Raw genomic sequence first — 22,267 nt, 5'->3', positions numbered from 1 at the left:
AAGCTACAAATATTTCACATTTGAAATTATATACACTTACATAAAATTGTTATAGTGTTAAGTTTCATACATGCCGATACATACAACATAAAAGTGAACAGAAATCTTCAAGCTCCGTAAAAATCTGCTGAATTACAGAACTTCAAGTTTCAGCTCACAACACTGTTGAAAACTCTTCATAAGAAAGAGGCTGCGAAATTGCCATAAATAATTTAAATGCTCTTTTTATGATACATAAACAACAGTGATCCATGTTCCTATCACTTTCTTTTTCCACAAGAGCCCTTTTAAAATGATCTTGAGTACCAATTTGTTAATACTTAACAACATTCTTCTAAAATGACCCTCATCACCCTACAAAGGCCATGCACAAGTATAGTTTATTCAACAAATGGGCCCTTTGTAAAACCCACATCACTATAAATAAAGCCCTGTCTCCCTAAGTGGAAGCTTTTCACTTTTCTTTTTTTTTCTTTTCCCTAAACAAATCCTGCTTTCCTTTTTAAAAGGAAAGACCTTATTCTAGCTCCTCAGGCTTTTGAGTCTATGCCAACTAAAGCTCTGAACATACAGTAAATCAAGAGTTTGATAAGAACAGATGTTTTTCCCCCCTTCCTCCTTCCCCAGCATTTATCTGTAGTAAATGTTAAAAAAATCAAATTGTTCCATATTTTATTTCACCTTTCAGGAGAAAAAACAGCTGCAACAAAAGAATGTGTTTCTCCCCCATTCTGGAAGTCAACATGCAGTCCGAATCTAACATCACAGTTCGAGATGACATTGAAGACATCGACACCAACATGTACCGACCACTGTCATATCCATTAAGTTTTCAAGTTTCTCTCACTGGATTTTTGATGTTAGAAATTGTTTTGGGACTTGGCAGCAACCTCACCGTGCTGGTACTTTACTGTATGAAATCCAACTTAATCAATTCTGTCAGTAACATAATTACAATGAACCTTCATGTACTTGATGTAATAATTTGTGTGGGATGTATTCCTCTAACTATAGTTATACTTCTGCTTTCACTGGAGAGTAACACTGCTCTCATCTGCTGCTTCCACGAGGCTTGTGTCTCTTTTGCAAGCGTTTCAACTGCAATCAACGTCTTTGCTATCACTCTGGACCGATATGACATCTCTGTAAAACCTGCCAATCGAATTCTGACCATGGGAAGGGCTGTGATATTAATGACATCAATATGGATCATTTCACTTTTTTCCTTCCTGATTCCTTTCATTGAAGTCAACTTTTTCAGTCTTCGAAGTGCAAGTACTTGGGAAAATAAGACACTTCTGTGCGTGAGTACAAACGAATACCACACTGAGTTAGGAATGTACTACCACCTTCTCGTTCAGATTCCGATCTTTTTCTTCACTGTTATAGTAATGCTAATTACATACACCAAAATACTCCAGGCTCTAAATATTCGGATTGGTACAAGATTTACCACGGGACAAAAAAAGAAAGCTAGAAAGAAAAAAACTATTTCTTTGACCACTCAGCATGAGACTACAGACATGTCCCACAGCAGTGGAGGAAAAAATGTAGTCTTTGGTGTAAGGACTTCTGTGTCTGTCATAATTGCTCTACGCCGAGCTGTAAAACGGCACCGGGAGCGACGAGAACGGCAAAAGAGAGTCTTCAGAATGTCCCTCTTGATTATCTCAACATTCCTTCTCTGCTGGACACCCATCTCTGTTTTAAACACCACCATCTTATGTTTGGGCCCAAGTGACCTTTTGGTAAAGTTGCGATTATGTTTTCTAGTAATGGCATATGGAACAACCATATTTCACCCTCTACTTTATGCATTCACCAGGCAAAAGTTTCAGAAAGTTTTGAAAAGTAAGATGAAAAAGCGAGTTGTTTCAATAGTGGAAGCAGATCCCATGCCAAATAACGCTGTAATACACAACTCATGGATAGAGCCTAAAAGGAACAAAAAGATCACCTTTGAAGACAAAGAAGTAAGGCAGAAATGTTTAGTACCTCAGGTTGTCACTGACTAGATTTCAGTATTCACCAAAACACATCAAGCGGAATATTTGAACAAATTGTAGAAAAATACTGCCAAATAAGAAAAACTTTTTTTAACTATTGGCGAGACTGTAAATTTTCAATATATATGTTAAATAGAGTAGGTCTTGTATATTCAATTTCTTCATTATGTAAGATATATGTTGCATGGCCGTTTGTTAGCGTAACGTGTATATTTGTCAAAAATATTCAAGTTCTCTTTTTTAGAAAATAAATAGCCTTAAAGAAGTGCAAACTTTTAAAAACATTTGTATGGCTCAGTTTCTCTATAAATATAAAAGGATTTTTAAACAAAAATTCCACTAGGGAATACTTTTTTAAAGCACAATTTCAACATTTTGCACGATGTGGTATTTTTAAATTTAATTCATAAATAGTATTGATCAGAGATATTCTGAATGCTAATACAGCTATAACTTGGACACATTTTTACCTTGCATTTAAATAGCTATGTATTTCAAATTTCTCTAGCATGCAATTACCATACACATGTAGGAAAAGTCATTTATGTGATGTCCTTCAATAAGTCTTTCAGAATCAGTTCCTTTTGATGGGGGAAATAAACTTCACATGTCTTCCAAAAGTTGACAGTACTCTGAAAACAAGTGAAAAGTCTTGCAGATACAATCTCACATCCAAAGTCTCTTCGTAGAAAATAACACCACTTTGAATAATTACATAGAAGGTGTGGAGGAGGTAAGGGGAAAAGACAGGCCAAACGCTGGCAAAAAACACAGGCAAGAAAGTTACTGGTCTTGATGATAAAGACAACCAACCAACAAAGCCATTCCTGTGAAAAGGCTTATTAGATTTTCACAATGAAGGGGATTTAGCTAGAACTCTAGTGTGATGTGGACACCTTTCATACAGAGATTTTTCATTCGTACCATCAATCTACACAGACAGATCTGGCTGTCAAGTGCTGCAGCTAAAGTAAAAGATAATTTTCTTACCCTCAATAACTTTTGTATTATTTTGACTTTACTTCTCTTTCAATGATATTCCCTTTTAGCCACGCAGCTGCTTTGTCACAAACCAATCACCAACACTGCTAGCTACCCTATTTCTGTATTTCCTGGACAGCCATGGTATACCATCATACTACATCCTCTTTTGCTATTTCATCTTATACCTGCAATGAAGAATCAAGAAGCCTTAGAAAGTCATTATCATCAATAGCACTGTAAGCAAGAATTAAGATACTCATCCAAAAAAAAGTTTGTTGAGTGGTTTCCATACTTGTATGCTTAAAAATATCGTAATTTCAGTGAACAGGAGGGGGAAACAAAACAAAAAAACTGAAAAATCAATTAGCATTATTTCACTTGTCTTGTTATACAAACTGCTCAGTGTGTCACCAGCTACCAATATAATTAAAAGGCTAATTCTCAATAAGTACTGGCTTATTATTCTAAGCAGAGAATATCCTTGAATATGAAAGCTAGTTTGACTAAACTATTACATAAAAAATAAGTATTTCTGAAGTGCTTTTCTGAAGTTGCTTATAAATAAAAAAAAGGAGGATTTAATGGAGCAAAAAGCTATTTTCCATTACATCATTAAATTATTAATCATATGTGTATAGCCAAAACTGGTTTTGTGGTTAAAAAAAAAGTATTTGTAATGTACTGTTTACTTAGACTTCTGCCTTAGCTTACCATAACAGAGGACTCAAAAACATAATTTTACAGTTCCATGTTCCCCAAACGTCAGCCACTCAAAATCATCTAAATTCTTCCTGTAAGTTTTATTATCTAATTGAAATAATTCAGTATCTAAAAATACTGTGTAACATATATTAAAAAATCATTTCACTGGCTTTTTTCTAAAAGCTAGCCCAACAACACTGTATTCAACTGTACCTACTTACAGTGTTGATTTCATCCAGGCTATCACTAGGTTCCTACAAGAACTGAAATCCTTCATATTACTTGAGAGGTTATGGGGGGAAGTAAACTTACTGGTTTTATGCAAGAAACTTTTGGGTTTTTTAATCCCGTATGCTCCAAAGGTGTCACTTCAGAAGCATTCTTTCAAGTGTGAGCTCTTCTGAAAAGAGATGTACCCCAAAAAAATAAGCAGGAAGTATTATTTTTTCTTTTTTGTAACACTTCTTCCTTTCTCTGCCTAGTTATCCTCTGAACACTGAAGGAGAAAGTGGAATCTCTAGAGTTAATGGCATAATATGATTTCACTGATTTCTTATCTTCCAATAAAAATACTACTCATTCATTTAAGAAGACAAAAACAAATTATAATGACGACAACAGATGAATAAACTTACATCAAGTCCTTATCTGAAATAAGCATTTAAGAAAAGCTTTCAGACATGAATGGTTTCCTGACAACATGACTTTACTTTTTAAAATTAAATAAATCTTCAAGAACTACATATTTTTGTGTTTAAAGCTCATTCATTAGAAAGTCATATTCAGTTAAGCCGTACTTCATAACAAAGAGAAAATGCAGGCTAGGAATTAGTCAAAAAAGATGAAGTTAGGTTTTAAAGGCTATGTTGACCTCAGCAACTGACTGCCTTCAAGAATAAAGCAAGTTCATTATTACATTTACTATTCTTCATCTTTCATTAAACAAAAAAATGTACTTATACCACGTTGGAGTGCACCTCAAGGTCTGCAGAAGAAAATTCTGCATAGAGTAGGCATTAATACAAGAAAGAATATATGCAATCCTATGTACATGCAGGATTCATTATAAAACAGAATCATACATGATCTGTACCACAAAGATGACGGATTTAACACAGACAAGACAAAACAAAGAGTAACTAATGGAGGAACACCGAATATCCTACAGATAGAGAACAGGATTTTTAGGAGGGATATGAAGGTGTGCCGTGGGTGCTTGTCAGACAGACTGAAGAAAAAACACAAAAAGAGGCAGCATCACTGGAGAAAAAAGGGCAAATACGTGCCATAGTATTGTACAATAAGAAGCCCACCACGTTCTTAAAAATGATCTCACCACCATGAGTCACTAGTTCAACTACATTTCACACGACTCTGCCTAAGGCAAGCAAAGTGCACAGGACTCTAAAAATACCAGTTCTAGAAAACACCTCTCAGAAACACAAGCAGTCACCACCAGTTTGCACTCATTATCTGTCTCTAACATATTAGCTGCTATCTGACTATGTTGTCTTTTAACTTCAAATGCATTTCCATTCAATTTTACATTGTAAAATGAGGCCAGCCCACACTAAAAATACAGAAAAGCTGAGTACAGTGCCAGTATCAATTAGAATATTCAAAAATCACACCTTAACACACTTTCACAAACCAGTGAAACAGAAATGTAAATACATCACAAATATACAGTTTCAAGCTGGTAACAATTTTTACAGATTACAAGGGACTGCTACATGGTCAGAAATTCTGTTTACTTCATTAGCACCAGGGGAATAGGAATCACTTCAGTGATTTCTAAATATATTAGATTAAAAATGTATGCATCCGGATACATATTAGATCAATACACCTCTCTTCCTTCATTATTACATATACACACACATGCACATAATACATAATTATTATGCAGCCATACACACCGAAAGTGGAGTTCAACATTGGCGTCTATTTTTTATTTATATGGATGGGGTTTTTATAAGAGTATCTCTGAACTATACCATAAGAGTAGTCTCTGCATTATACCCCACACTTCATTAATTGAAATGAAATAATACATTCAGCAAGCTATATAATTTACCTGGGCATAAAGATGATTTATTTCTGCTCTGATAGCTGTTACGTATATCATACCACAATGCACATAATAGTTCTTTTTCAACATCAATGTATGCGCTAGTCATCAGAATTCTTTGATAGCTGTGCATTTTAGACTTATGCTTGTTTCCTCTGAAGAAAGTGTTTTAGTTACTGTCACTAAACTCTTTTAAAAGGAGAGAATACAGCATTCTTTAGCAAAGCTTCAAAGCAGTATACAAATAAATAATACACCAACTTGCCCTTCCCTCCTGCATTGTTCAAACAAAATAACTCCAACATATAGCTAAGGATAATGAGCTTCTGTCTTAAAACCTTCCAGCTTGTAAGAGCCAAATTCCACTCCTACTTCAAACACTCTGCTGCAGTATCACTGAATTTATGTCTTACACCAACAGTAGAGAAGAAGCTGCCTCTAATTACCTTCTTCTTTTTCTACTTCATAAAACACTTGTGCATTTTAAGAAGCAAAATTAAACACAGGGTTTGGGGTTTGTTTTGCTGAGGGGGGGATGTGTCTGGAGGAAAAAAAAAAAAAAAACAAAAGAAAAAACAGACATAATAGCTGACTAACAGAAAAATCAAAATTGACTCATAGCCAATGAGTACTAAAGAAGGATGTGAAGTAGGTAGAGAGTGTAGGTCAAGAGGAAAAGGGCACAACGTTGAAGGAACTGATGTAAGGCAGCTACAGTCACCTGGACCTCAGAAAGGTGGAGGGCAACATGCAACCTGCCACAGTAAGAATGTTAACCTTATTTTTTAGATTATAATAACTTACGTTTGAATCATCAAGTGTGATATGTGGAATTGCCAGGAGAAGAGGGGAGAAGGACATGATCAGCAACTCCAGAAAAGGCTTTGATTTAACAAATTACACACAGAATAACAGACAAACTGAAAGCAAGCATTATTCTACTACCTCTTTTCTTACAGATAAACTACACATTTCACGGAGTACAAAGCACATACAGAGTACATGCATTCCAAAAACAGACATGAAAACAAAACGCTATTAGATGTCTGTTGCCAGTAATAAATTTTAAATAATGCTGTTGAATTTTCCCTCAAATCAGTATCGGTCAGATCACTTCAGTCTGTCTTGATGCTTTGAGTGTGTTTCACTATCGGAGTGTGTTTTCAGTTACTGCTTCTTTACCTCAATTTAATTATTTTTTGTAGAGTAATAAATTGAAGGAGAAATACCATTAGACATCTTTATGTTCTCTGCTAAAATTACACTTCAGCAATTATTATAAATTGATTCAGAATGGAAGAGAACTTCCTATTTACTTTACAGATTTCCATATCAGCTGTTTTTCTATTTTACAAAGAAATTCTCACACAATGAAAAGAAATTCAGTTTAAAAAAACCACCACAAAGTACAGTGAAAGTTCTGTGATAGGCACAGAGACTGAAATTATTAAAACAAATTTTATTCTTTATAGTTTGAATTATTTATATCCTTTGAATGTAAGTATTTCTACATCCTCATTCTGATTCCTGACACTGCACAGTCAGGCAAGCAGGCGGGCAGGCTGACGGCACAAAGCTGCTGGCAAACAGCATGCCCTTGTTTCCTTTCCAAGCTAGGTTTTTGGAAATACTCTTTTGGTTTCTGTTACCCTGCTATGATCTCTAACTTTCTACCCTATCTTGCAACAGTTTAACTTGATACCATATCTGATAAACAAATCAATGTCACTGCTGAAACAACATTGCTGTAAAATCTGTCATTCTGGCTATGTCAGACTGTTATTAGGAGAGCAATATTAGCACAGCTTTACTTTCAACTGTACTAGGATCTCTCACAATCTGTTGTGAGATGTTACTTCAAATTAAACTCAATTTTAATTCAATCAGTGGTGGGGAAAAGGGGGAAGCAGAAAACTTGATAACAACCTACTGCTACTGTGTACCATGGTTTTCTTCCAGTTCTTATTTCAAGATATTTTTCATAGACCCCTGTCACAAATAAACAGAGAAGAGAGAAGCAGGGAAAAAGGACAGCTCCCCACATTAGTAAACTATTAAAAGTATCAGTGATGCTTTGTGCACTAGGTTGTATTTAACAGTGTGCTGAAAACATGCATAAGGGAAATGAAAATGGGAAAGGAACATTATTTGTCATGTATGTATCATCACAAAACAAGAAGTGAATGTGCGCACTGCTGTTGTAAAACACCTTAAGAATAATGAGGAAGATTGATTCTTCTTGCTCACAGCTCTAACAGCTAGTAAAACCTATCAGTGAATGAGAAGAGAACAAATAAAAGATGCAATAAAAATCTGTGGGCAGGTTTTAGGGAAGGTTTTAACAGTTACATGGTTCAGCAACAAGAGTGGCTTCTATACCTAAACCAAAAAGAACTTTCACAGAAAACTAATTTTTTGTGTTTTCCAAAAATACCACACAACTGCACATATACAGACCACAGGAAAGCTGAAATAAGAAGATTTAGCAAATGTATGTGTTGCTACTGCAATCGGTAAGGTACTTCATGAGACCCTTTTTTTTCCAGATACAACAGACTTTCTAGCAGCATATTTGCATGTAATAAAAAGAAGAGTGTTACTTGAATTATAAATCCATCTTCTGAACAGTTACCAGACATCAAATCAGAAGAAATTTGCAAACTGATTGAATCACTTCATTTTCTACATTTAAGTAGGAACAAACATTGAAGTTTAATTAAATTTTGACTTATGAGGTTATATGCTCATAAATATGAAATGGAGCTATACAGCTCATCTGCAGTCACAGCAAACATGGATAAAGCACAAAAAAGTGCACATCAATACAAGTTAAAGACACCTTTAAAAAGATTAATATCTTCAGAAACTTCTAACAAATCTTGCCTCAATTGTACAGCTTGAAGAGAACATTCCAGAAGCAGTTTAAATAAAGTGGAATAAAAGGGGGAACTTTCAATTCAGACACTGAGACTTCCTTATGCCACAGTTTTGCTTCAAAGAGGGGGAGTCTTGGAATTGTAGACAATCTGCCAAAGAAACAGTATGCAATAGGATGTTCCTTCTTTTAATGAGGCTAGGTCTTCGCATATTTTGCTGAAATGACAGAAGAAGAGATAGGAGACCATGCTGTTCTTCAGCTGAAAAGGGTCTACCTTTAAGATATAAAGACATTAATCAGATTTAGTGCCCATGAGCAATGGAAGGTTGGACCTGAATGGTAAACAAGCAAAAAGACTGGACTACTTTACTTTTCAAACTATGACTGAGAAAAGTCCGTAAAATTCTTGTTAAACTAGTATTTGAAAATTACATCCATGAGTTGGGAGACAAAAAGGAAGAAACTACTCCTGTGAAAACAGCCTGTTCTTCAAACTGCTTCCTATGTGCAAGAATTACATCTTATTCTACAGTACACATTACTTTGTATTACACACAGCAACACCTTCACCAATTTTTAAGGCAATGCAGAAATGACAGTCACAGGAATACTGGCTTTCATGCATGACCTGAGCACAGACTTCAGTCTTCTTTTCACAGCTATTTGGTTAGATTTTAACCTGAACTAGCTCACTAGCTATAAATGAACAAGCTAAAATTGATATGTTTATGATTTGAGCAACCAGTATTTACTTGAGGAATTACAACAGAATTGTGTATACAATCTCATTTTTCAATTATTTTATACTTCTGAATTTGCCAGGCCTCATTTTCCAGTCCTTAGCTCTTGTCATTTCTTTCTCTGTTAATCACAGAGCCCTTCTGCGACCCTTTATTTTCTCCCCATGAATGCACTTCTCCAGTCTTAATCTTCAAGGGAAAAAAGCACATTTAATCTCCTGCTGTGACATGTATAATTGTATTTATTCACAGGTAACCACAAAGCTATGTTTTTATCTGTAAAGCACAATTCCCTATGCCAATTGCAGAAGTACAGATTTGCCTGACATAGCTGCATGAATGCAAGAACAGAAACAACATTGATAAAGCAATCCCAGCATGGATGCAGTCCAATTCCAGTGTTTTACAGAAGTTTCATTGTTTGGGTTTTTTGTTTTTTTAATTTAAAAAGCATATTATGTGTATGTGTTGAACATTCAAGATGCTCTGCCGATTTACAGCTGCTTCTCCTCCAGTAGTCTGCTTTAATCTGAGGTGTACACCCACAAAAAACTACCACTACTTTACTTACCTCTGTTCCTCTCTTTCAGCTCCCTAGAAACAAAATCATCTGGGAAGAATGCAGAGCAACTGTGAGGTGGCGAGAGGATAGCTTATTTCATAGAATCATAGAATAGTTAGGGTTGGAAAGGACCTCAAGATAATCTAGTTCCAACCCCCCTGCCATGGGCAGGGACACCTCTCACTAAACCATCCCACACAAGGCTTCATCCAACCTGGCCTTGAACACTGCCAGGGATGGAGCACTCACAAGCTCCCTGGGCAACCGATTCCAGTGTCTCACCACCCTAACAGGAAAGAATTTCCTCCTTATATCCAATTTAAACTTCCCCTGTTCCAGTTTTAACCTGTTACCCCTTGTCCTGTCACTACAGTCCCTGATGAAGAGTCCCTCCCCAGCATCCCTATAGGCCCCCTTCAGGTACTGGAAGGCTGCTATGAGGTCCCCACGCAGCCTTCTCTTCTGCAGGCTGAAAAGCCCCAACTTCCTCAGCCTGTCTTCATACGGGAGGTGCTCCAGTCCCCTGATCATCCTCGTGGCCCTCCTCTGGACTTGTTCCAGCAGTTCCATGTCCTTTTTATGTTGAGGACACCAGAACTGCACACAATGCTCCAGGTGAGGTCTCACAAGAGCAGAGTAGAGGGGCAGGATCACCTCCTTCGCCCTGCTGGTCACGCTCCTTTTGATGCAGCCCAGGATACGGTTGGCTTTCTGGGCTGCGAGCGCACACTGAAGCCGGCTCATGTTCATTTTCTCATCGACCAACACCCCCAAATCCTTCTCTGCAGGGCTGCTCTGAATCTCTTCTCTGCCCAACCTGTAGCTGTGCCTGGGATTGCTCTGACCCAGGTGTAGGACCTTGCACTTGGCATGATTAAACTTCATGAGGTTGGCATCAGCCCACCTCACAAGCGTGTCAAGGTCCCTCTGGATGGCATCCCTTCCCTCCAGCGTATCAACCAAAACACACAGCTTGGTGTCATCAGCAAACTTGCTGAGGGCGCACTCAATCCCACTGTCCATGTCACCAACAAAGATGTTAAACAAGACCGGTCCCAACACCGATCCCTGAGGGGCACCACTTGTTACCGGTCTCCAGCCGGACATCGAGCCATTGACCACAACTCTTTGTGTGTGGCCGTCCAGGCAGTTCTTTATCCACCGAGTGGTCCATCCATCAAATTGATGTCTCTCCAATTTAGAGACAAGGATGTGGTGTGGGACAGTGTTGAATGCTTTGCACAAGTCCAGGTAGATGACATCAACTGCTCTACCCCTGTCCATCAATTCTGTAGCCCCATCATAGAAGGCCACCAGATTGGTCAGGCAGGATTTCCCCTTAGTGAAGCCATGCTGGCTGTCACCAAGCACCTTGTTGTTACTCATGTGCCTTAGCATGCTGTCCAGGAGAATGTGCTCCAAGATTTTGCCAGGCACAGAGGTGAGACTGACTGGTCTGTAATTCCCCAGGTCTTCCATTTTCCCCTTCTTGAAAATGGGGGTTATATTTCCCTTTTTCCAGTCGTCGGGAGCTTCACCTGACTGCCATGATTTTTCAAATACGATGGGCAGTGGCTTAGCAACTTCATTCACCAGCTCCTTCAGGACCCGCGGATGGATTCCATCAGGTCCCACGGACTTGTGTGCGTTCAGATTTTGAAGATGGTCTCGAACCTGATCCTCTCCTACAGGGGGCCCAAGGTCTTCATTCTCACAGCCCCTGCATCTACTTTCTAAGAACTGGGTGGTGCAGTCAGAGCCTTTGCCAGTGAAGACCGAGGGAAAGAAGTCATTCAGAACCCCAGCCTTTTCTAAATCCAGGGTAGCCAGTTCTCACAAAAGCTTCCTCAAGGGGCCTATTTTGTCCCTAGTCTGTTTTTTGTTTGCTACGTACCTGTAGAATCCCTTCCTATTATCCTTAACATCCCTGGCTAGGTTTAATTCTGCCTGGGCCTTAGCCTTCCTAACCTGGTCCCTAGCTTCCCGGACAAGTATTTATATACTTACTTAACAGAACAATAACTTCAGCGAGATTTAAGTCTTCTAAATTGTAGATTATGCACCTAAAATATAACTATAATGCATCTAAACAATTTCTTGCATCAACTAAGTAATCAAAACACACAAGTTTGTTTGAAAACACTTATCGTCTGTAACAAGGTAATTGACTATCATTAATTCAGCTTTACAGCCCTGAATTCTTTCAAATTAATTAAACTTCTCTACTATTTTTCTATAGCAACTTTGTGTCTAACTAACTGACTTCAACATACCCTGTTTATCCTTCTGAATGTTGCAACAACACAAGCTGGACTTTACCCTTCCCTTTCAGCAAGGAGTTACAAATAAATGGCTCTGGGAAGTTAGCATATTTGTATAACATCCTCCTTAATTATCGTTGGACTAGAAGATGTCCTTACTTTATAACAGAATAAATTACCCTGCCACCAAAGATAAGGCAAGAACATTTACTGAAAAATCCTCCTATTCTAAATCTTTATGAACAATCTGGAAACCTGCATATTAGTAAGATTATTCCATAATAGGTGTCTTTCTGGTTCCTGCCAATCACAGAATTTTCTGCAGTATTTTAACTTTAACATAGCTATACACCTGTAATTCATTCAGTTGTGTTCATACACTGTTTTCCAGTTCTAGCTGTTGTCTTTGCTTTGATGCTACATTAGAACAGCTGTTATCAAGGACTACCCCTTTCTTGATTGCCAAAAAGCCAATAATTCACAATTTTATTTAGTCTTCTCAGTAAGCTTTTGACTTTTAACTTTGTTTAAATAGTTTTGACCAAACTAGTGAACAGAAGATCTCTGCATTGGAAAATTAACTATTTCAAAAATAAAACATTAAACACTGGCTCTATTCTCAGTTTGCCCTATGCATCATGACTTGCCACTCGGAGAACATGGGGCTTCCAAATACAATAAGTTTATTTATTATAAGAGAATCCAAAATAATATTTCTCCTTGTTAATTCCTGTGTTAGAAACTGGTGATCTCTCACCACTGGCCATTGAGGACAAATAGTCCAGGCTCCCAACACCACTCTTCTATGCATCTCAGAAACATGCTTAGTCTGCAATGCTTCCATTTTTATTGTTTAATTCAGCGGGTTTTAAAAGTAACATCTTTTGGATTTTGTTAGCTGGTTTCTCTGATCTATATGTATTTACAGATACTTCTACTGTAACCTGACATTCTGTTACCCTCCAATGAAATTTTCCACACATGATTTCCTACCACCATGATTTGGTCTTCTAGTGAGCATTCTAATGAAATGCTCACTTATTTTCCTTGGTAATCACAAGTTACCTGTCCATTTCATCCACTTCTATTCTCTCTCACTCTATTTCTGAATTCGTCCAAAAAGAAAAAAATATAATCTCTTTTCTTAGACACTTACACAATACTGAAGTGTTATTTCTGAACTAACCATGTTCTTGTTCAGTACAACCACCAGGTTATGCACTAATGAATGCTTCAGTCCCAGGAGAAAGAAAACATATTAATATTACTAACTGCTTCTTGATGTTATTTCCTTGACTGCTCAACAATAAACTTCACCACTGGACACAACAAAACAAACACACATCTTCTCAGCTACCCCCAGCCAACTTCCCTAACAAAAAAAACGTGTGACATCTCTCCACACCTTCCCATGGGGAAGTGATTATATATTGAACTCAAACCACTGAGTCTGAGCACCTTAGAGATCATTACTCTGGTTCTGGGAGAACTAGCCTGCAGCTTACTATTGAATTTCCAAGTACGTAAATGCTCAGAAAAGGAAGAGGAGAACAGAGAGAGTTATAAATGCTAATTCCTACCAGAACTTCAGACAGTGCATACACAGACCTGCCTGAAATGTATAACTGTCATTTCCTTGTAGAACCTTCACACAGAATAGAACAGACACCCAGATCCATGCTTTTTCAGATGTATCATTCTAGCTGTAAATGGTGTCAAACTCTACATAACTTAATTTTTCCATACTAGTTGTTAGTGTCACTGACTTGGTTGTTTATAGTAGGTGCTGAGTCCTAGCTTTTAACTGCTTACTTAAAACTTTTATACCTATAGAAATATAATGAGAATTCACCACCACTTAGAGATGACATCTCCCTGCTTTGCTGATATCCCTGCATTCACTTTTATTTTAAATTATATAATCCAACTTGCCTTTCTTTCCATGAACAGACACGTGTTAGTAGATACCTTCTTTGTTTATGTAAGATGCAAAATACACTACTAATTATTTTCGAACTCTTGCCAGAAGTTCTTACACTTTACAATGTATTCATACTTTACAAAGTGCAAAAAGACGATCTTTCGGACATTTACAGCTGACCTCCCTCTTCCTTCTCTCTCAGCCAAAAAGTAATTCTCATCTTTGGTGTGCCCAATTTTATTTTTAACTGAAACAGGCTTTAAAGTCAGCGCACAAAAAATTACTACATCCAAAGGCAGACAAAGCTTGCAGATATCTCTGGGTGTTGATAATTTTCATACGTCACCTGGAAACAGAAACCCATAGCTTTCACTTCTACTTTTAATTACGTAGTTTATTTAAAAAGTCTGACTACCCAGTAACAGAATACTTTGTCTCAAAACTCAAACATGCACTTAGATGTGCATTAGTTTCACAATGTAACTGTTCCAAAGAAATTTAACAAATCATGAAAAACCTCTGAAGTTGTATTTATCCTGTATTTGGCTAAACACAGGCATTCACAACTACAAGATTATCTGTGTTACTGGTTCTCCCAAATTCTTTCATACCTCTACTTTCATAATACACCCTAGATAAAAATCGCAAAAATAAATAGCAAAGCAAAAGGTAAAGCAAAAACAAGGCCCAAACGCCTTTATCAGGTGCCATACCATCCTTCTGATGGGGAACAAGTATTCCTTAAGAGCAAAACAGAAACAGATATGGTATAATTCCTCGCTACTCTACTGGGATACTTTGAGAAGACAGCAGAAGGCAAATTTTGTAATTAGAGAAACACAATGAAAGTATAGCTTTCAGATTTTAGAATCACACATTTAAATTCACTAATTACAAAACAAAGAAACAAAAACTGGAAGAAAAACTCACCTTATGAGACCTGGCCTTTACACTTAAGCTCATAGTGAGAAAAGACAGGATAGTGTAATTACCAAGACCACCTTCCAGAACCTCCCTCTTCTGTCACCTTCTGTTCTTCATTTCCAATCAGTTCCTTTTTCAAAATTCCCAAGCTCTTCTGTTTCAGCCTTACCCAGGTGGGACTACAAACTTCAGATATATCCTCTGGTTCTCAAAGCCCCAAACCATCTGGTACATTACCAAATCAGACAGAAAATACTATAGTTTCAGTGGTTTTAAGAAGTAAATAGTACTGACTTTAACTCAAACACAGAACTGAATGTGCTACCAAGGTAAACACTATTTGTTCCTCATGTGCATGACAGTACACAAGTGTTTAAACGCATATCAACTTAACAGCTGAGTGACTGGTGCAGCTACTCTACTGTCCTGACAATAATTGCAGCCTGTCCACACCTTTTTTATATAGGGATCAAAACTGAACACAGTATTCCAGGTGTGGCCTTGACAAGAGCCGAGTAGAGTGGGATAACGACATCTTTATGTCTGCTCGTTATGCCCTTGATGGAACTCAGCATCCTGTTCGCTTTCTTAATTGATACTAATAACAAAATAGTACCTATCAGATCCAGAGTAATAGATGACAAGGAGGTTGAAAGGGAAAAGATTTCCAGAAACATAAGGAGCAAAATGTTTGGACTTCTGTAAATGGGAGCAAGAAAGAGCAGAAGACAGAAAGTAGTCTTTGATGGGCCTGGAATGACGTTGAAAACTGTCAGACATACCTCCACGAGCTACAGCAAAGACAACCTGAACACACTGTAATTAACTTCAGACACAGCCTTGCTAATAGGACATCAATAAAATATCTCTCAGGAACAGGTTAACACCTCAAGATTGAAAGCAGAGAATTAAATCCATTTTAAAATATCTGACATACAGAACTCTGACAAGCTCTATACATCTAAGACTAAAATTACCAAACACTTAATAATAGAGAAGAATCAAATTCTTCGAGTAGTTATAGCTAAAAGACTAATCTCATCAAAACCAGAAGTTAGATTAATGTTAACATGAAAAAATAGCTCCATAATTCACTCAATATGGCAGACTTGAAACATGTTTATGGTCTTTTAAAGGAAACAAGACATCAAGATAGGCCACTGTTACAATCATATGTGGATTAGTTTTCTAGAACTGTATGCATAAAGAAAATTATATCTTGAGACATCAGAATAGTTATGACTTCGGATAACAGTGACACAGCAATGAAACTACAATGAAACTACATCAACAGAAACCAAACTTTTAAAAACCTGAGAAAATGTAAATTCAAGCCCTACTAATTAAAAAGTTATGTTGAAAACCAAAATTACAACAGGATATTTTTTCTTGGATCAATTCAAACTGAAGTCTTTTCCCTCAGGTGCCTGTAATTATCTAGTATCGTGCACTCAAAATGGTTAGAAAAAGAATATGTGCAAGAGATTAAGTAAAACATACCAACTATTTACATAAAAAGATTTGTCTAACATAAGGTTTCCAAGCCAGGAATCCTAATCACAGCAAAATGCAATTTGATAGTTAATGTTCTGAATGTTCTATCTGCCTTGCACAAAGAGGATAAAGAGGTCTGACACTATTAGCCTCAAACTAATAAAAAATTGTATTAAATTTTGCAAGTAATTTTGTTATAAACACAGTAATTCAGTATCTTAAAGTGAACAGTTCATATTAATGAACTTCTTACATACTATCAAGATTTTCTTCATTTCAAAAGCCAACAAGAAATAAATTAATCTCCACAGAAGCTCCTTAACTCTGAATAAAAGGTAAAGACAGCATAAAATAAGAATGCCTAGAACAAGATTGCTATATTTAAAATTTAAACAGAGAAAGAAGTAAGTGGGTGGTACAGCAACTAACGAAGAGAACAAGGGCTAGTTTTTACACTTATTACACAAAATATTTGGTTGTACAGCATAATGCATGAAATAACACAACTTAGGAAAAGCTTAAATAGCTCTTCCTTTTATGTTAATTTACAATAAATCAAGTAATGACTTCGGCAAACACGAAGCCAGGAACAACACTAAGAAAGTCACAAGACCTTCTTAGTCACCACAAGGATTTTTTGCTAGCACTAACTACCCATAGCTTTCACAGCACTCCTTTCCTTGAATAAACAGGTTAGCTAAAAAAAAAACGGAATCTTGCTAACATAGTAAATTAGAGCATTCCAAATGGACCCTTTTCTTTTTCTTTATCAATGTATAAAATAATATCCTCAATTGCCTCTGCTGTATGAATGTAAGCTGAATGGTTCTATCAACATCGTCACAATAAAGAAAAATTATTTTGCAGTATATCTGACCGTCACAGAATGACCACTATTATCCATGAGAAACATAATACCTGGTGTGCACATATATATATTTATTATACATTATGCCATTATTTTGTGATTAAATGCACTATTAACCATATACAGATAATCACAATGTAACTAGAGCAGGCCATCATTTTCAGTTTTTATCAGAGATGAAGAAGAGCAGGTCTGACAGAGTATTCTGTAAGTATTCTGTAAGTATTTCACACGTGACCCTGGCTTCATGTTTGTGAACAATTTCTCTTTATTTTCAAATTTTTTTGTAAGTCTGATTTTGGAAAAATTAAACTTTAACATAAAAAAGAGTTTTCAGTTTCCAGTGAGTTCAGGACTCTATTTTAAAGCTACAAATATTAAAGCTTTTAAGTTATTTGTGTATCTGCTCAGCCTTCTCACCAGGGAGGATTTTTGGCTCTGGAATACTACAAATAAAACTTTGTACAACAACTTTTGAAAAATCTTCCATATTGTGGTAACTGACTCATGAAAAACAAAACTATACAAAAAAAAAAAAAAAACAAAACACAACTCAACTTAAAGGAACAACACGAAAATGAAGAACATAGAGACTACACTCTACTACAGAAAGGCACAGTATATTTTAGCCCAAACAATTCCAGTGAAGGTCTGGCAGTGTTTCTGCTAAAACCACCAGGGACTCAAGAAAAATGTTTTAGCAAGATATTTGCACTTGGTATGGATGCAGATGCACCACCTGAAGCAGTGGCATTCAAAAATAATGCAGATGGCTCTGAGCCAATAATACAATTCAGTCATTCCCAGCAGGACTAATTACCCCAGGCGAAGCATCATGCTAGCATGGCTGTGTAATTTCTATTAATCAAATCAGTTCACTTACCCCTACAGAACAGTGCATTCTGCTACACAGACATATGCTATATTATTTTGGAGGACACTAGGTGTTGCACAAGGCAGTAAATCATAATACATCTAAATCCCAAAGCAAAAGCACCATGAAAGCAAATTTTTCTCCAGATTGATGTGTGTTGATTCCTAGGAGAAACTGTGCATGGCAATATTAATGTCAACAAATCTGTCTGCTCTGTGTACCAGAAGTGAAAGACCTCACTGACATGACATTAACCAAGCCCTTCCTCACTCTAATTGCAGTCAACAGAAGATCTGGCTTGGCAAATGTACACTCTAAATTTTTGCTTGGAATAGAAAAAAGATAAGCTCATCGCTGAATATGATATGGGGAGAAGGCAGCAGTGAAAGACAGCTGCCATATTAGCTATGGCAGGCGTTCAGATAGGTCACCACTGCAAGTTTAGTAATACATGTGTACAGATACCTACCTAACATTACCTCAAACACTGCAGCAGTTAAAATGACAAAATTTTTGTTACAACCATATTTAACCTGAAGGACAAATATTACAGTCAGCCACAGTGACAGAGCTACAGTGATAACCTGCAGTCACTTTGGAGTAACTCTCAGTGTTTTAGTCAGATTATTTATGCTGGTTTAATGTTCAATTAATAAGGCACACTTTGGAAACAAAAGGTACAGGTAATTCCAACTTGCAATAGATATGGATAATGGTACAAAACTTGACTACTGAAGAAAGTTATTTAAGTTTTCAACAAATTAGAGCTGTTGTTTCCTGAACACCGACTAGTAGTCTTCAGGATTTTGATAAACACAAAACAATACTCATCATCATTCCCAAATATTAAAAACTTACAGGAGTAAATTAACTCCTTTCCTAAAAACAGCTGGGTCACTGAGAAATGGATAGCTTGCCTTCTTTCCTGGCAAAAGAAAAAAAATAGATACACAACACTTTCATTCACATAGTCAGTACCACTTTCCTTTTCCTGCTGACTGCGTTCTGCTGGAGAATACTGACATAATAGTTTTCGAGGGTCAATTTTTTGCAGCACTCCAGTAACACGATGAACTGTGTGAATTTAACCTGAATGTCAGTCACAACCAGAAGAGAGTAATTGTGGCAGAAAGGTGAGCTGAAGGTCTTTGAGATTTATTTATTTCATCTGAAGGAGTGATAAGAGGCTGAACTAAAGTGATGGCATGAATTTTCCAGTCACGCTGTCCTAATATTCCAGGAGATGTCTGGGCACACTGCCCAACGAACGGACTTGTGCAAAGCATATTTAACATCAAAGAATCCAACCAAAAGAAACCAAAACCAATAAAAATACACACACCATCAAAAAAACACCAAACCCTGAAATTTCTCTATAATACCTTTATTATTGTGGGGTGGGAGGGAGGCAAGCATCCCTGAGAGAAACAAAGCAACAATTCGGAGCAGATCAGCTTACTCAGTCCTCCTGCTTCAAGGCAAAATCACCTGTCTCTATACCTGGTACATGCTTTGTTTAACTGCTTTTAAAAAAAAAAGCTTCAAATACTGACTTCACAGCTCCCCTGAAATGGGTATTACTAGCAGAAACTGTTCCTAACATTTTAGACAAAAATTTTCTTTGCTTCATTTCAGGCCCAGACCTTACTGTTTCAATCACAGCAGATATGGAGAGCCATTTACTCCCTTCCCATTTGAAAAACTTTTATTTACCTGAAGAATGTTACTCGGCCTTTAAGACCCCTCTTCTCCAAAACAAAGAGCCACAAGCTCTCAGTTCCTCTGCTGACAGCCCATCCCTGAGACCATCAGCCATCATTACTACTGTACTTAGTACTCTATCCGATTAATCTACATCTTTCCTGAATGAGGTGTCTCAAAACGATCTTGACGCTCCAGCTGAAGCATGAACAAAAGATTAGTTTCAGTGTCTTGCACAAAACACTCGTCCTTATAAAGATCAGTGCAAATTTCATTGCCAAAAATGTCATGCTGCTACAAAACAAATGGAACAAGTGACTTGCATTCAATTTGTGAAGAACTATGAAGTCTCTCTGCAGAACTGTTATCCACACAGTCTTTTCTCCTATTTCTGCTGCTAAATACAGTTATTTATTGCTAGGACTTTGCACTTGTCTGAAAGAGAAATGAAATCAGTTCACTTAAGATGTATCTCCAGTATGCTAGAATATTCTTCATTTTAATCCTGTTTCCCAGCATACTTCCCATTCTTCTTTGCTTGATTATTACTTGTAAATTTAATAAGGATATACCATATTACATCACTCAAATCATTAATGAAAACACTATCCAGCTGCAGAACACATTTCAACAAAACCCCACTTGATATATTTCTGGGCAACAGTGAGCAACTGATGACAGATTTTGGCCATCACGGGGATACAGCTTTCTCAAAACTTCTGCAATCATTACACACCATTTTCATCTGGATTATATTGCTGATGTGTGGCAACATGTCAAGAACCCTGTTTAAATCGAACTACAACACAGCCATTGATTTCTCTAGCCCTCAGATATGTTAGGCTGCCAACAAATAAAATACAGTTAGTTAAACAGGATGTATTCTTTATAAATCTTATGTGGCCTGCCATTTAATAGTATTTTTATAGTCTAGATTCCCACAAATAATTTATCTGTTCTAGAGTATCTTTGCTTAGGGAAGTCAAGTTAGAGTTGTCTAAATAAAATAGCTCTATTTTATTTATAAAATAGGCAAGGTTGGATGAAGCCTTGGGTAGCATGGCTTAGTGTGAGGTGTCCCTGCCCGCGGCACGGGGGTTGGAACTAGATGATCTTAAGGTCCTTTCCAACCCTAACTGTTCTATGATTTTATGATTCTGTTTTCAATAAAGCAAGCTCTCCAGTCTTCTGAATTTCATCTCTCCTCCCAGGAGTTCCCAAAGACAACCACAAAGATTGAAGAGATTACTCTGAAAAGCAGCTGAGATACATTAGGATGAATATACATATTGTTTATATTTGTATTCTTAAAACTTATACACATACACGTACATACGTATGCACATAAAGGAAAACACTCTCCTTTTTATGGAATACGTCCATATTTTGACAGCAACAGAGAAAAAGAAAAGACAGATTTCTTATGTTTAAAATATTTGGAAAGATTTTATTCTTTTTCATACCATAAGCATTTTCAAAGATGAGGAAAACACAGACCATGTGACATTACTACAACACAAGAACAAAAGGTAAAAAGAAACTGAATTTTCACAAAGAAATTCTGTCAAGCATTGTCTTATATAACTATATGACACAAACTTGGTAACAAGCTGTAATACCATAGATAACTTCACAGTCTTTACAATGGTGTTCCCTTTTGGTGAAAACTCCAGGTTACTATGTGTAGTAGGAATACCAGAAAAGCACACTGACACAGAGAAACCTCAATACTGAGCAGAATAAGGTTCCACCAACACTTTCTCAGTTAAGGCAAGTGGAGAAGAGGCCCTTTTCCTCCTCCCATTTCCTCTAATTCTGATGTGTCTAACAGACACATCAGCTATACCCAGGTTTTTTGGTGTTTAAATGATTTCATGACCCACCTTTTTTACCCTAGAAAGGTGCTAAGTCCAATTTTTTCTCATCTCCACAAGAGAATTTTTCAGGCCCAAGATCACTGTCACCTTTGTGCAGACATCACTAGTTCCGGAATACACTCTAGAAGACAGGGCTACCACCAGCTATATTATGCTACCTACACAGAGGCTTTCCTTCCAGGCATAGCCAAGTAACTTCCTTCAAACTACATTTCACCCAGTATCATGCATATCCTAACTATGTTTTCTCCATCCAAGCTACACTTCTTCACAAGTATCATCAAACTTGAGCTTTATTTCTTCGAATTTCCCTTAAGTATTTCTATTGCCATATTAAGTCTAAATAACAGTGTAAACTTTGCTCCCTCTTTATAAAGAACTGTGCTGGTTTGGGCTGGGGTAGA

General features: G+C 36.9%; 2 protein-coding genes across 4 annotated transcripts in view; one reads left to right on the top strand and one right to left on the bottom strand.

The window, feature by feature from the left end:
- The window catches only part of COG5 (component of oligomeric golgi complex 5), a 185,914-nt gene that overhangs the window by 148,357 nt on the left and 15,290 nt on the right, over window positions 1-22,267 (bottom strand). The window lies entirely within an intron of this gene.
- GPR22 (G protein-coupled receptor 22) lies at window positions 607-2,015 on the top strand. The gene has a single exon (XM_065666005.1). It carries the CDS (start codon window positions 714-716, stop codon window positions 2,013-2,015), a length of 1,302 nt encoding a protein of 433 aa, XP_065522077.1. The 5' UTR covers window positions 607-713.

This window comes from Lathamus discolor, chromosome 1 (assembly GCF_037157495.1).
Source record: "Lathamus discolor isolate bLatDis1 chromosome 1, bLatDis1.hap1, whole genome shotgun sequence".
In the NCBI taxonomy this organism is placed as follows: domain Eukaryota; kingdom Metazoa; phylum Chordata; class Aves; order Psittaciformes; family Psittacidae; genus Lathamus; species Lathamus discolor.
Note: the sequence above shows the minus strand (reverse complement) of the source record. Positions and strands in the feature narration are given on the sequence as shown.